Source organism: Erithacus rubecula (assembly GCF_903797595.1).
Source record: "Erithacus rubecula genome assembly, chromosome: 4".
Classification (NCBI taxonomy): Eukaryota; Metazoa; Chordata; class Aves; order Passeriformes; family Muscicapidae; genus Erithacus; species Erithacus rubecula.
In genome coordinates, this window is record NC_136686.1 from 9,942,950 (window position 1) to 9,958,396 (window position 15,447).

The following is a 15,447-nucleotide window of genomic DNA, read 5'->3' on the forward strand; positions in this document are numbered from 1 at the left end:
AAACTATAGAGACAACTGAGAGCATGCAGCAAGCATTATTTTGCTTTAAACTGCTTTTTTTAAAGCTCCATCCTCAAGTTACTTATGCTTGATTAAACCTTAGTCCAAGTTAAGAACAGGTCGTAGACATTCACAACACTCAGTTCAGGGTTATCTTACACCTGAGCAGCAGGCTCTTGAAATAATTCTCGGTTTGTTTATCCTCTCTTACCAGATTTGTGAAAGAAAAGCGACCAACCATTTCTCCCAACTTCAATTTCCTGGGCCAGCTTCTGGACTTCGAGAAGAAGATCAAGACCCAGAGCGCTCAGCCGGGCCACATCAGCAAGCTGAAGCAGCTGCACCTGGAGAAGAGCAGCGAGCAGGCGGCGGCGCTGGAGGGGGCCCCGGGCGGGTTCTACCCCTGCGCCCAGGGAGAGCTGCGGGAGCCCCGGGCCAAGGACGGGCTCTTGGCCCCGCCCGAGGACGGCCCGCTGCTGCAGGGCATCAACGGGCTGCACGTCTCCCTGCAGGACAAGGTGGAGGACAGCAAGCGCCTGAAGAGCTCCTTTTCCTTGGATATCAAATCCGTGTCCTACTCGGCGAGCAGCAGCTGCGTGACCGCCTCGGTGCAGGGCTTCGTCTCCTCCGAGGACACGCTGGAGTACTACAAGCACGCGGCCGGGCTGGAGGGCAGCAGCAAGCCGTGCCAGTTCTCGCCCGTGCAGGAGGTGTCGGAGCAGAGCCCCGAGAGCAGCCCCGACAAGGAGGAGGCGGCGCGGCCGCAGGAGGCGCCGGGCCCGCGCTCGGACAGCACGGCCTCACGGCCACACGTGGGCCGGGCCGGCGGCAGCGCGGCCGCGCCCCGGCCGCTCCTGTACCCGCTGCAACGCAGCGGCAGCGTGGAGGACACCTGCAGAACGGGCTTCGTCTTCGGGCTCTCCAGCAGCCAGCAGCACCTGGCCAAGTCCGCCGCGGAGCTGGGCCTCAAGGGCTGGCACTCGGACATCCTGGCCCCGCAGCCCTCGTCCCTCGCCAACAGCTGGTATTTCGCCGCCGAGTCCTCACATTTCTACTCGGCCTCGGCGGTGTTCGGGGGCGGCGCGGCGTTCCCCGCCTACAGCTGCAGCCAGCTGCCGTCGGGCGGCGAGCACTCCAGCGCCGTGCGCCGCCGGCCGCGCCAGCCCGACCGCGGCGACTCGCGGCGCAGCTGGCACGAGGAGAGCTCCTTCGAGAAGCAGTTCAAGCGCAGGAGCTGCCAGATGGAGTTCGGGGACAGCATCCTGGCGGACAACAGGTCCAGAGAGGAACTGGGCAAAGTAGGCAGTCAGTCAAGTTTTTCAGGCAGCATGGAAATCATTGAAGTGTCCTGAGGGGCGGAGGAGGCTCGTGTGACTGTGGCAGAGCTGCTTCCCCTTCCAGGCCGCTCCCCCAGCGTGTGAGAGGTCCCTGTAAATCTGAAACTTTGGGTAAAAGGTGGGAGGAGGGAAGAAACGGAGACTTTGCCAGGGAAAGGTTGATACTGCAGCGAAGTGACCACGGCTTCTGCCCGAGGAGACCAGGAGTGCTGCTGGGCTTTCCTCCCCGGGAGAAGGGCGCAACATTTCACAGACCCTTCCCTGTCAGAGAAGCAATTCTATGCAATGGATTGCACATCCTTTCAGTGGCTTTTAACAAGGAAGCTCTCTCGGTGTCAAACCCTTTCTGTGGTTCTGCTGAACCACGCTTCTACCTGTCAGAACTAGTTTTGTTCTCCCCTCCCCATACCCCACGTCTTCACCAGTGCACCTTAGCCCTGACACTGAGCCAACCTCTGAAGGGAGACCTTTTTCCTCTAAGTAAAGGAGACTGGGCGCGATTCCAAAGGCCATAGGGACCGGTTACAGCAAGGCTGGTCTGAACACTGTTCAGACAAATGTAAATACTGGTGTAACTATTTTCTAATGGATAGGCTTTAGGTGATTCGCTAGAGAGCTGCTTCAGAGGGAAAAAAAAAAAAAAAAAACAAAAAAAAACCAACCAACAAAAAACCAGTACCTCAAAAATACACAAAATAAACTAGGGCTTTATGGCTGCCACATGCTGGTAGTCAGTTCATAAGCAATGTGAACAAGTAATGACTGGCTACGTTTGATTGTTTTTTTTTTTAAAGCTGTCTACGCACAAGTGTTTCAGTTGGCTCAGCAGCAATTCTTAAAAGATGAATGAACCATACTTAGGACTGTTTCCCCTAGTTTTTTGATACAGTATTTGTATTTTTGATATTAAGCTGACTTCTGGGAGAGGGATAGTTGGTTTGCTTTCTGAGATATAAAGGAGTGGTTGATAGGTACAGCTACATGCAAGAGAAGTGACAAGCGGCTACAAAACACTTTTCTTGCCCATTAACAATTCAACTGCTGAAAAACAATTCAAATGTTTGGGGTTTTTTTTAAGGTAAAAATGACCTGGGGTAGGCTTTTGTCCTTAACTGAGCAGTTCCAGGGTGGAACTGCAGATGCTCAAGCTGTACCATGTCCTCACCCTCAGCACCCCAGGGTTGACACCCAGCTCGAGGTGTCACAGCCCTGGTTTCATGAGTGATAGGCACAGCCCTTCTCATGTTTTTAACAGCGACCCAGCTGCTTCCCCTCCCACCTTGGCTGCTCCTCACCTTGACCTGTGTGTGCACGTTTCCATGAGAGCTTTATGGTCAGCATGGGGTGGTACCAGAACCACTGTGTAAAGCTGCATCCTTCCTGCCCCCAGGGTCTTCCCCAGTACCCCCACAGCACGTGTGTTGAGGGAAAAGTATATTGTTTTGTCCCATTTCAGTGCAGGCAGCTGAAAACTGTAGTAACAAATAATTAACCCTGGCCAACAGCTTTAAAAAAAAAATTGTCAGCAACAAACTGAAGCCCTAATTCAAGTCAGCAGCTTGGGTTATGTTTGGGTTATTTTTTTTTACTGTAAGTTCAGCTAGTTTGTGACTCAAATCTCAGGTTTTACTATATTGAAAAGTGCAGAAGATTTTTGTCATTGTTTTGTTTTGTGGCTAGGATGTGACTAATTTCCTACAATGGACTGTTGAAAATAGCACTGAAAGCTACAGCATTGATTAATTTGATCCTAAAAAGTGCAAAAGGCACAGAGAGAGGAGGCACCAGGAGTCACTGAGCCCAGAGGCTCTTTGTGCTGCGTGTGCAAGAGGCTGGACAAAGGGCCTGGGCAAGGGAGAGGCTGACATCACCCTGGACACTGTGTCAGGTGCTGGCTGTTCATTGAACGTGCTGCCACTTGTCTCTGTTTACATCTCCAGTGGAAGTGATTACATCACAGGTATTTTCAGCTGTGTGTGTATTTGCCTGTGTAAACAGTTGAACAGGGCTCCTCTCTGCCGCATTTCAGGAAAAGCCCGTGGCTTTGATTTTAACCAGTTAATGGGAGCTAATACATATCAGTCCCTTGAGGCAAAAACAGATTCTTCCTCTTTTTGCTCCTTCAGACGTGTGTGTTCTCCCCTTCTTTGTATGTTTGGGGTTGGTTTGGTTGATTGCCTTCTGAGAACTGAAATCTGGTCTTGTGGCTCCTCGTGATTCCCAGTGTGTTCTGGATGAATCCAAGGTGTAGGCTCAGTACTTACAGGGGGTAGGTTCCTACAGGAGGAAGCCTTAACCCCATGTCCTGCACAGCGTGCTGCCCTGGCTCACACCTGAACTAGAGTCCTGTCCCTGAGCAATACTGGAAATGGTTTGCAGAAGTCTGGAAAGCAAAGTGGAGGATGTGAGAGGGAAAAATGTGTACATGTTCAATATGAATATAATGTATGGTATTTGGTGTGTGGCATACTTGGCATGTTTGGTGTATGGCAAGCTGGTGAAATGGTTCAGAGAGATGTGAGTTTCTCATCTTGTTGTGTCATGAGCATTACCTGTATGTTATAATGAAATAAAATCAGAAATGGTACCTGTTTATACAGAAGGCTGAGGAAGGAGTTGTGGAGTGTTTTACCTGCAGCAGGACCTGCTCCCCCCAGGAGCCTTGTCCTTTATGGAGCACCCCCTTCCCTGCAGGTGTGTTCATGAATGACAGGGCTGGAGCAGCTTTAGACACTTCTCACAAGCAGTGGTGATTTTACAGCACCACTAACTATTTAGGCCTCTTACCTGTCCCTGATTATCCCCCTTCTTCTGCTCCACTGATGGGCAGCAGTGGCAGTTGTCTGCATGTACACCTTCCACTGTCTAATCCAGGTGTGAGTAACCTGTTTCTCAGGCAGCTGGGTGAAGTCTTGGTGAAGCAAGTATTTCAAATTGTTGGAAGTTACCCAGAACAAACCCCCATGCTTTTTTCTTGCCTCCCTCCCATATTACTTCTGTGACAAATAATGTAATTACTCGTTTAAATACTTATTTTGACTGATGCTGTCAGTCTTGAAGCATTCAGAGCAAGTTCTGCTCACTGAGATTGGAGCACACCCCTCATTGCTTCTTCAGAGAATGGCTCACAAAAATATAGCATAGATAAGGATTAAAGAGGGCTGCCACAGTTGTATCCTTAGAGGGGAAAGCTGTGAGTTTATGTAACAGCATCTTCAAATTCAGATGCAGTAATAGAAGCCTTTTCTTTTGAAGATTTCAAAGCACAGTCCCAGAAAGGGAAATGCAAAATCTTCAGCCTCTCTAAAAGAAACTGAACCATCAGTCAGAGTGCAAGTAACAACCTGTGTGAGTTTCTGTGCTTACTTTCTACAAACAAGATGTCTTCTATAGAAGAAAACAAGAACCATGAAAATTCAATGGCATCATCAGCTGCTGAGCCTACACAACGGGTTGACATGACAATCTAAGATTCAGCTGCTCACCCCACTCCAAAGTCCACTTCTGATTGCAGTAGCTCTGTTTGTTCCCTCAAGTTCTGCTTTTTTAAGCATTCACTTCAGTTTTCACCACTCCTCCTGCCTGCTTTGCAAGACTTGCTCTGCTCCTGTTCTCTCCATCCCTCTGTCCCTGGCTCTGCCACCAGACAGCTCTGGGAAGAGACAGTCTAACTCCACCTCCAGTCAAAATCCAAGGAGCAACTGAAATGTGCCTCATGCATGTCATCAACACTTCATTTTCATTTCACTGCCTGGCATTACTGGGAAAAGGTCCCTAAGGTCACTGGGCTCCTGATGTAACCATCACAGTGACATTCCTAGAATGAAGTGAACTGAAAACAGAGCAAACCTCCCCTCAGCAGGGATCAGGTAGCCCTGCTTTTGAGGGGGCTGGGGAGGATAAGAGAGGAGAAATGTGGTAATTAAGTGAAATACTGTCTTTATTAACTGCCTTCATCAGCTAGGTACTCAATATGCTGAAACTCACAGCACAAATTATAAACTGACTTCTACCACAATGTGGGGGCATGAAAAGCTCAGAACAAGTGGAAAAGCACTAGGGTCCTAATAAGACTGTTACTTTTTAAATTCTAAAGAAATCACTGCAATTCAACCAAACTTTCCTAGTCAGACATCGTAATTAGCCAGCCATACACCTAGCTAGTCTGTATTTGTTATTAAATATGTGATAAAAGTAGTTATTCTAGCACTTTTAGACAGTGTAACATACACAGTACCTCAATTAAATTATACACACAAACTCACAACTGAGAATTTAGGTAGAACAGTGTTCCTAATACATCAGCTTTTCCTGGCTACAGCACTTTCCCTTTGAACCCTGCTTGCAAAGAACTTCTTGGCCCTCAGGTCCAAATGGTTGCTCTGAAGCAAACGGAAGTGTTTCTGCAGTAAAGCCTTCAGCTAATTCTGAACTTCCAAGTATATTAATAGGAGTCACCATAAATAGAAAAGGGAGCTCTTTCTTCCCTTCTGCAACACCCACTCCTCTGGGAAGGGGCTTCTTTTCTGGCATGTAAAATGCTGCAAAATGCTTCTGGAGCATTGTCCTGCTGCAGGGGAATGCTCGCTTTGAGGAGTGGGTTTCAGCTGCTGTTTCCAGGGACCCTCAGCATGCTCCAGTGCTGCACAAAGCCAAAGTGTGATGCTACAGGCAACCATGAGGCTGGGGCATCAGGCCATTAGAAAAAACCAAAAACAAAACAGCAGCAAAACAAAAGAAACCATGTAAATTTGCCTCTCTCTCTTTATTCACTATTGCCTGTGCAGGTGACAGTTCATCAGCGTTCTGCTTTTGCAATGCCAAGTCCCAAGCACCGCTGCTCAGTCTTGTATTCAAACTGGACATCAGTGCCAACCAGAATTGGGACAGCACTGGGGGGGGAAAAAACAACCAGCATGTCTGGGGACATGTTTCCTCTCAGTCTCAGGGCAGAGGCAGCCCCAGAGCAGCTGAAATCAGCCTCCTCCATGGCACAGAGTGGGTGCAAAGTAAAGCTGAGATATGCCTGCACTGCCCAGACCCCGCGGTGGGAAGTGGGAATGAAGAATGAGCAATACAGCAATTGGAGAAACAACACACTTGGAAAAGAGCCACACCAAAGGTTTAATGCTGGAGCTGTGGATCATGGAGCATGTAGGAAGCTGAGCAGGGTAACCACCCATAAACCACGGAGTGCTCAGCCACAAGGCTGGCAATCAAAATACCCTGTGGCAGCTTGGGAATGGGAGGGATTTACAGCAGTACCTCGGGAAACCACTGGCACACAGTCTGAGAGAGGGGCTGGCTCATGCAACCAATAGGCCTGTGAAAACCTGTATTTCTACTCTCTCTGTGTAAAAGCTTGGAGGAGGGGAAATCACACTTTAAATATTTAAGTATATTTAAATATATTTAATTTAAAATACATATATTTTAAAAAATTACAAAAAACCCTCTTTTCTCTCCCCTTCAGCAGATCTTCACAGGAATTGCCCTGCAGGTAGGTTGGCACTTTAGCACCCTGTCATGCATTCAGTGACAAAAACAACGGAAACAACAAAGCAAACCTGCTCTGCATGGGCAGCACAGTGACCAGCATGAGACACAAGGAGCACCAGTGGCAGCAGAACGGGGGAGTTGCATCAGCAGAGTCAGGGGAAGAGCCAGAGCAGCTTAGGCCAAAGAGGAACCACAGCCTCAGTGACTTGTCAGGCTCCCCAGCTTTTACCAAAATCACATATCAAGAAGCTTAGCCTGTACCCCAGACCACACACCACCCCAGGAAGCAGAAAAGGGCAGCAGTGTCTGGTTTCAGAGGAGCACACTGGATTATGCCCTGTTCACAGCACTAAGTTTATAGTAGAAGTAACAGGTGGTGCAAAAGATACCTGAGACCTCCTCCACGAATCTTTGGCTTGGAAGAGGAAATTCATAAGCAGAAAGGTGATTCCAATTCACATCTCCAAGCTCCTGCTAAACAGCATAGGAGGGAAGCAGCATCCTCACCCTGAGCATCACCTGCATCTGAGCTGAAGCTGAAAGCAGCATGTGGAGCAAAGCCAACAAGGAGCAGCCAAGCAACAAACAGCAGCTTGAGATGATGTGGTAGGACATGTCTCCCCCTCAGCAAGAGGGCCAAAGACTTACAGTTCCTGAAGGCAGTGACAATGTTTTAAATAAAACTGTAAACCATTGTTCAAGGGCAGTTAGAGGGTGCATGCTTCTTACAGTACGCATACGAGAGACTATCACCTGTGGAATGAAGGTGATGACGTGCACAACGTGCACAGTGGAGAAGTCACATTCTTCTTTTGAAAGCTGGCCTTCACACTTCACCTCTAATTTCTTCCTAGTTCAGTTACACTTTCCACAACCTGCCCCTGCTGTTCAAGAAGCTCTGTCTGTGAGGCCTAGCAGCACAGCCACAAGTCTAAAGACCAGTGTTCCTAGGAACAAAGGTTTTCTTCCATTCTCAGACCAATACCTTGGTGTTTTCTGGCAAATGAGGAAGGAACTGATTTGCAGCACTGGTTCCTGCTGCCTCCAGTTGGGAATAATATTCCTTTGCCCTCATTAGCACTGCAGGGAGCAATGCTTTGATCTGACACTTAATGGCCTGAGGCCAAATGTCTACAAGCATCAGAGAAGTGTCTTACAGCAAAGAGCATCTGCCTTGAGATCCAGTATCAGGATCTTCCCACTGGCACAGGCTTCCAGCACACTAGGGTGTGGGACACTCATGATCCTGTCTGGCAGAGAGCTAGATGTCACACATATTAAATATCCAGACAGCATCATCTGGACAAAGAGGACAAAAATGGCTGCAGCCACTATTTAAAGCAACTCAATATTCTTGTGTCTGATGGTGGGAGGCAGAGACAATTCCATGACGGACAATGAGGACCCATAAGGGCATGCCCATGAAAAGCAGGTTTTCCTGTGTTAAGTCTCATGTAAGCTTTTAACAATCCAAGCATAAAACATGGCAGGAAACTTGATCAAGGATGGAATTCTGATGTTTTATCCTGGGCAACACACAGCATATGCCTATGTATGTACAACTGTGTAAAACCTCAGGGGAGGCAGCAGCACGTGAGGAGACCTGCTGCCTTTGCTAAAAACCCTCCTGCTGAGTTCTCTGCCCTCTCTGAAACAGTCAGTCCCACTTCCTAGGGCATCATTTCAGGGGGCTTAATTTCTACAGGACTCTGCTTCTAGACAGTGTTCAGCAGCACCACTGTGGTTCAGATGCACATCTAAGTTGGCTGCAGTCTGCATGAGATAAATTCACACTATGTGGCCTTTGGGAATGCAACAAGAGAACAGCCTGTTGCTTCTTGCCACCAGGCAATAATTACTACAATCAAAACCCTACTGCACTCTTACTTCCAAATTTTCAGAGACAACCTTTTGCTTAATAAATGCTCTGAAGTATTAAGACATATTGAAGCAAGTCACCTTTGGCAAATGACCCTACCTTGTGCTGCACTGGAAGCCGGGTTGTCCCTGACTGTCCTCACTGCTGGAAATGCACTAACACACAACAACCCTTGGGGCTCATGGGCTCTTTAGCCTTGGCTTGCTTGGGAGGAGGCAAGAACATCCTGTTGCCTTTGAAGCAGGTGGCTGAGAAGGGCCCTGTGGTTTGAGTCATTCAGCAGTGTGCCACCACCAGCTCCTGGCACACAGGCAGCTAAACCAACACAAGGAGCCAAAGCACTTCTTGTGTCTCTCCACTCCACCCTCATACACTTGAAGAAGCAGCTGCACCCCACTGGTAAAAAAACAGCACCAAGGTAACCCAAGTGTCCCAATAAAAAAAGACACCTTGTGTCCAACTTTGGGAGGCAAAATGAGCAGGTTGGTACTGGTGCCTGTCAGAGGAACACAAAGTGCCACCAGTGGGACATGGGGACATTTCCAGGGCAAGGGGGAGAGGAACACTAAAGTTTGCTTTACATAAACAGACATACATATCTAAAACAGTTACTCCTATACAGCCTCATAAATTAGTGAGCCCATAGAAACAGGAGCCTCAAGGACATGCCAAAACCCTGCCATGCAAACCATGTTAATTATTATAATGGGCAGATTTTAATAAGCCAGTTCCTGGCTTCCACACTTTCACCTATAAAACGTATGTATTTCCAAGGCCAGGGGTTCTCAAAATACCTTCCAGCCATCTAATCGTCTAAACGCTGGTCACACATGAAACATGTTAGAGGGTTCGTCACACCCAATATCCCTTTGAATTCTTTTAGCTAAAAAGAAAATAAATCAGATGAAAAGAAATTCCTCCTCTGTAAACCCCAACTAGTCACAGCAATGAAACAAACATGTCTGCACAGCGGTGTAGTGGCAAAGGAGACAGGAGGGCAAGAGGAGGGAGATGGCAGAAGGGTAAATCATCTCCTTGGGGAGCTCCGGATTCCTGGCTGTGTGGCTCTGGCAGCTGACACCGCTGTCCCTCCGGTGCCCTGGCAGAGAGGGGCAGCAGCACTGCCCGCTCCAAACACCTGCCAGTGCTGGGAACGCGTCCGTGCTGAACGGGAAGGTGGAAGGTGAGGAGGGGCAGCTGCTATGACCTCAGCTCCCGGTCGGGCTTCATGGAGAAGGGCTCCAGCCGCTCCCCCTCTGGCAGGAGGCTGTTCAGCCGCTCCATCAGCGGCACCGTCTGGTCGATGCCCATCTGGATCCGGCGCAGGATGGCAGACATCTCGTTGACCTTCTGGATCTGCTCCGCATACTTGGCGTACTTCTTCTGGCGCTCCTGCATGAGGCTGTAAAGGGTTTCCACAGAGAGGTCCATCTGTGTAGAAACAACAAGCAGAGCAAGGCTCATTAGGCCAACTGTTGCCGCAGATCTTTCAGCACATTGTCCCTCCCAAAAGCCACCACCTCAGATGCTCCACTAACGGGAGGTAACAGACAGGTACAGAGGAGCTCCTCGGAAGGTACATAACCAATCTGTCATGAAATGGGATGATTCATAGTTGTATACCTGGGAGGACATATGATGACCTCAGCTCTCCATCCAAATACCTAAATATCTGATCAGAAGACTCTTCTTTGCAGGACTGAAAGCCAACAGGCATTGCCAAGGATTTCTCAATAAACCAACACACATATCCTCCAAGTTATCCAAACTCAGGGAACCTGTGGACTCTGCCTATACCTGAACTATATTTTCACTGGAGATTTGCAAGCATTAAGTTCTACCACAGTTGCCAGTGCAAATTTTTCTCAGTTTAGCCAAGTTACTCTGCACTAAGCCACAGCTGTTATTACCATTATCATCTGGAAAACTCCCACCTTGAGAGAACCACAATGGATTGCTAGTGTCCCTAATTTCCCTGAAATCCAAAAATAAGAGTGTTATAAGTGACCCCAGGAGAGACATTAAGTAAATTAGCCATGCAATTAAACACAGTCCGTACCCAAACATGGCTCAAGCATGATGACAATGACAGGAACTGCAGTGCTGTTCCTGCCATTGAGTGATGAAGGCAGCCTTATAAAGGCCCATTTGTCTGTTCAGCCAGACCTGCAATCTCCAGGCAGGATTCAGCCAGTACCTCACACACAAGCCCAGTCAGATGGTTTAAGTTGTTTTACATATCCTAAGATATGTACCACATGTTCCAAGAGCTCCAAGGTTGCTCCAAGCCCTCAAGTACACACTTAAAATTGATTTGGCTCACTGCAGCTGCACTTAACAACCCAGTGACTCCAGTGCACTTGCTTTTCCAACTGCAATATCTTTGTGTAAGGCAGTCCACTGGCTTGGGACTCAACACAAGTCTACAGTGGCTAGAACTGAAGGGCAGGAGAGGGCACACACTGAGCAGTTTTAGCTCATTGCCACCTCTTACCACTGTTTTCCCAAACCTTTCCCATCTAATAGCTCCCAGAGGAAGGAGGTCCCTGCTCACAATGAAGCAGCCTCAGGGAATCGATGCTGAGAACTCCTGGTCTACCAAGAAGCACAGGTTCAAACAACATCCCTCTCCTGTGGGACAGAGCCAGCCCATCTGGTGGAGGACAGTGACCACACCTGTCACCAGGGACAACACACATTTATCAGTGCAGTGCTAAGAAGACACAAGGTGCTGATCTGATCTTACAAGTGCAATTCTGACCCCGTGTCCAGCGCTGTGGGTCTGCAGGGGAGAGCCTGCACAAGGGAGGACTGGGTGGAAATGGTGCAACATTGGAAGACCACCCTGAGGAGGGAGGGCCAGCAGAGAGAACTCTGCCATCCCACTGGTGGCAACAGGGTTTGACACTGGAAATAAACTGCTGTAGTTGTATGTGCTGACAAATGCCCCTTTCAAGTCCTGGGGAAGAGGTCAAGTCAAAAATAGTCAGGTAAAAAATTTTATTGAGAAACCCAAGTTACAAACAGCATTGAAAACAAGCACACAAGTTTCTACTGAACTGTCATGGGAATTAGGGGACATTTTTCCCCTCATCACCTCCATCAGAGCTGCATACAGTACCAATTGACCTTTTATTTCGCCTGCACTTTCTACTGCTCTCAGGCTGAATTCTTCCTTTTTGCCTCTGTGCTTTCCTGTGAATTCCCTCCTTCATGCCTTCATGCACAGGACAAAATAAAAACCAGCAGAGCAGGAAACTCCAAATAGAGTGGAAACAATTTAAGCCTACACAGGGGTTTCTATTAAAACGCAGCTTAATAATTTAGTAGCTTGGCTCTAGCTCTGTAAAGAGGAGTGTGTAAAAAGCAGACCACCACCAAGCAGCAAGTTCAATCCAATGCCCAAAACAATCCTACCTAATGAGACACAGTGGCCTGGAGGGGCAGCCAGTGGGAAACCTGCCAAAAGCCAGCACGCCTCATTAAACAGAGCAGTGCAGGGACCCAGGCAGAAACCTCCTCTGGTTTTGAAGCTCTCCTCCTCCACTGGTAGGTTCTCCACATGGCTTCACAGCACTGTGCAAGAAGCAAAGCTGGCACCTACCAAGCTTTCAAGCAAAAAACACCCAAGGCTCTCCTTTCTCTCCATTCCAATAACTTCCATCTGCTGACTTTTAGGCTCCTTGTGTAAGTATGAGTAACATCCACTTACTGGCAGGGAATGAGGGGAGAAGCTGATGCTGACCTGCAATAGGAAGAAGAAATGCAGAGTGGCCTCCAAGCACTTTGCTACCTTTGGACACATTCACAACAGCCAAAAAAAAACCAAAACTGCCTCACAAGAAAGGGTTGAAGTGAATGTTTCCTACTGTTTCTCTACACCTATCATCCAAGTTTGCCTGCTAAGGGAGGCCACAGCAGCTGCACAGCCCAAGACACGACAGGGAGAACTGAAGTGGAGCAATTGTGAGGAAAGTTTGATTTTTACTCAGTCTGAACCTGGTCTTTTTAACTATTAAAAAAAAATTAAAAAAAGAGAGGCAACTACATGTTAATTGCTATGATAAATGCAAATGTCTCAGCTTTCCTTGAAGCAGGCCTAAGTACACACTTACATCATTCCTGCCTCCTCCCCCTCCAAGCAAGCTCCTCCAGTGCCAGACCTTGTCATTTTACCTCTGCTGGCATGCAGTCCCATTCCTCTGGCACTCAGATGGGGCCTTCAGATTCTGAGGGTCAGCCCTATTTACCCATCACAGAGACTAATACTAGCCTGCAGGAATCCATAATGAGCAGGGAACACGTGTAAGAATCCACCTCATTTCTATCTAATTAATTGCATACATCATACAGTAGCAATAAAAGAAAAGGGGAGCTGAGGTAGAGTCTGGTCCCTTGCCTACAGCCAAGGTAGTCCAAGACACCCTTGAGGGTCAATGACTGGATTTGCCCTCTCTGAACAGCTTCCATCGACTCCCACATCCCTGACACAAAGCCCTACCACATTCTTATCTGAAAAACATTCAAGTCCCAGCCTTCTTGCTCATCCCTGACTGTGAAGCTCTCTGGGAAGCCCAGCAAGACACCCCAGGGCCAGTAATTCTTCACTGTCCTACAAACATCTGAGAGAGTTTATTTGAGCCCTTGTTTCTGCTCTGGTTGCTTCAAGCTTCCTACAATGCCAAGGCCACCAGAGCTGCAGACAACTCCCTACTGTGCTGAACCCATCACATATGATAGATGTGAAGCAGCATTGTCACCAGCCCCTGACAACCTCACCATCACCAGTCTGTCCTTCAAACATCACCACTCAGTAAACTACGAGCATCCCCAGCTTACTCCAGTGGTACAGAAAAACTACTGGAGAGTTAAAACACTGGACTTGAAGCCTGTTAAGAAGCAACAGAATAAAGCACAGGGCAGAGCCCAGCCTGTGATGTCAGAGTCCTAATTTTCATCAAAGCAAGAGGTTCTGCCTCATCTAGAGTTGAGAAAAAGAGATGTGTTCTCAATGAAGGGGTGAGAGCTCCTAATGCATAAGTAATTTCTTTCCAAAAAAACATTCCTCCTGTCAAAGCAGCAAACCTGAGGATGGACATGCCCAGAGGAGAAGACAGGATCTTTCTCCCCTTCCTATATCAAAAAAGATGGAGGCATTTCTTCAGGGTTTTTTTTCAGAAACATCATAAAAATGGACAAACCTAAAACTCACCCTTATAGCAAGACACACTTCTTTTGTACAGCCAGTGACATTCAGAATTTGTGCCCGTTTCTGTTTCAAAGCTCATGCCTCCACTGTGGATTATCATCAACAGGACACTAATTTATGCCTCAGCTTCACATTTAAACAGGAAATGACATCTACTGGGCATTTCTTTCATCAAATGAAAACGGATTAATAATTACTTCCAACAACATTGCAAGATGGATATTTCCTCACTTAAAAGGGCCCCAACACAGCCCCTCCTACTACACCATTCACATTGTCAGCTCTGAGTCTCTTCTGCATTACACAGGCTCATTTGTAACACCACACTGGTGAAACACAAAAACAACTGAGGATACTGTCAGACATCTTGCACACCATAAATTCTTGCATTCATTTAAAAATTCTTCTTGGCCCACACTGCCAAGCAGAATAAAGACATTAATTTAGCCCACAAAAAGACTGAGGTCAGCACTGGCCAATGCCCAATTCTTTTCAAGAGACCACACTGAAAACAAACCAGTGCCCATACGTATACATGTATACACCACACACATATACACACTTCTTACCTTGCATGATTTTATAGTACCCCTGTCATGGGCACTGAGTGTCCTAAGCTCTCGGAGAGGTCACATCTTGTTAGTTCAATGACTGAAAGACTGAAAACTGCAGCTAAACACATTTTCCCTGGTTGCAGAACATGCAGATACAATCACAAGTTCATTAAACTTGGGATCAAGCTTCTAGAGACACGCTGCTGACATTCATAACAAAACAAATACTTTTAAGAGGATGTTCGGATATTCCCAGCTTCTCCAGTCCTTCCTAACATGCCAATAAGGCAAAAAGATGTTTTTGTTTCCCCCACATTTAATAACAGTCTTCAAGAGCTCATCCAGATATGCATTTGTCCTGTCCCAACTTCCTCTCAGCTCCTATACCCCATGGCTGCCCCTCCAAAATACACAGCTCTTAAGGTGAAATCCTTATTCCAGAAAGTTCTTCTAGAACAGCACTCCAAGCACAAGCAGCCTTTCCTTCACATTGTCAGGTGTTTGACTGGGGTTAAATGAACATCTTCCTGCAGCTGCACACAAACCACATCAGAAAGTGGCAGGCGGGAACATGACTGCATGGAATATTAGTCACAATGTGCTGGTGTGAAAATACTTTTCAATCAACACACTTAAAACTGAAGACAGCTCCTCTTTCTGTACTGCCTGAAAACAAATGTGCTCAATGAATGGCTTTTTTTCCTCCTCCCCTCTCTGTCTGATAATGTCACGCAAAGTCAGCACAATAGATTGCGATGACTTCCTGATGCTGGGAACATCCTCTCTTTCTCCCACTCAGCACACACTGGTAAGTGATAAACTGACTGGGCAGCTTCTGTGCCAGGAGACAGAACAGAGATGCTACCCCCTTCTCTTCAGCTTCAGCCCCACTGTCAGGTAAACAACTATAGTTTGTGTTTAGGTTTCCCTTATCACAGCTAAGATTGAATCTGCCACAATATTCCTTTT

General features: G+C 47.5%; 2 protein-coding genes across 2 annotated transcripts in view; one reads left to right on the top strand and one right to left on the bottom strand.

The window, feature by feature from the left end:
- Positions 1-9,614, top strand: part of DUSP16 (dual specificity phosphatase 16) — a 67,668-nt gene extending 58,054 nt beyond the window's left edge. Inside the window, exon 8 of the mRNA XM_079305037.1 lies at positions 215-9,614. Within this exon, the coding sequence (XP_079161163.1) occupies positions 215-1,352 (1,138 nt within the window). The 3' untranslated portion in view covers positions 1,353-9,614. The remainder of the gene's footprint in view (positions 1-214) is intronic.
- Positions 9,615-9,875: 261 nt separating this feature from the next.
- BORCS5 (BLOC-1 related complex subunit 5) overlaps positions 9,876-15,447 on the bottom strand; it is a 55,594-nt gene continuing 50,022 nt past the window's right edge. The window contains exon 4 of the mRNA XM_079305056.1: positions 9,876-10,146. Coding sequence (XP_079161182.1) covers positions 9,916-10,146 — 231 coding nt within the window. The 3' untranslated portion in view covers positions 9,876-9,915. The remainder of the gene's footprint in view (positions 10,147-15,447) is intronic.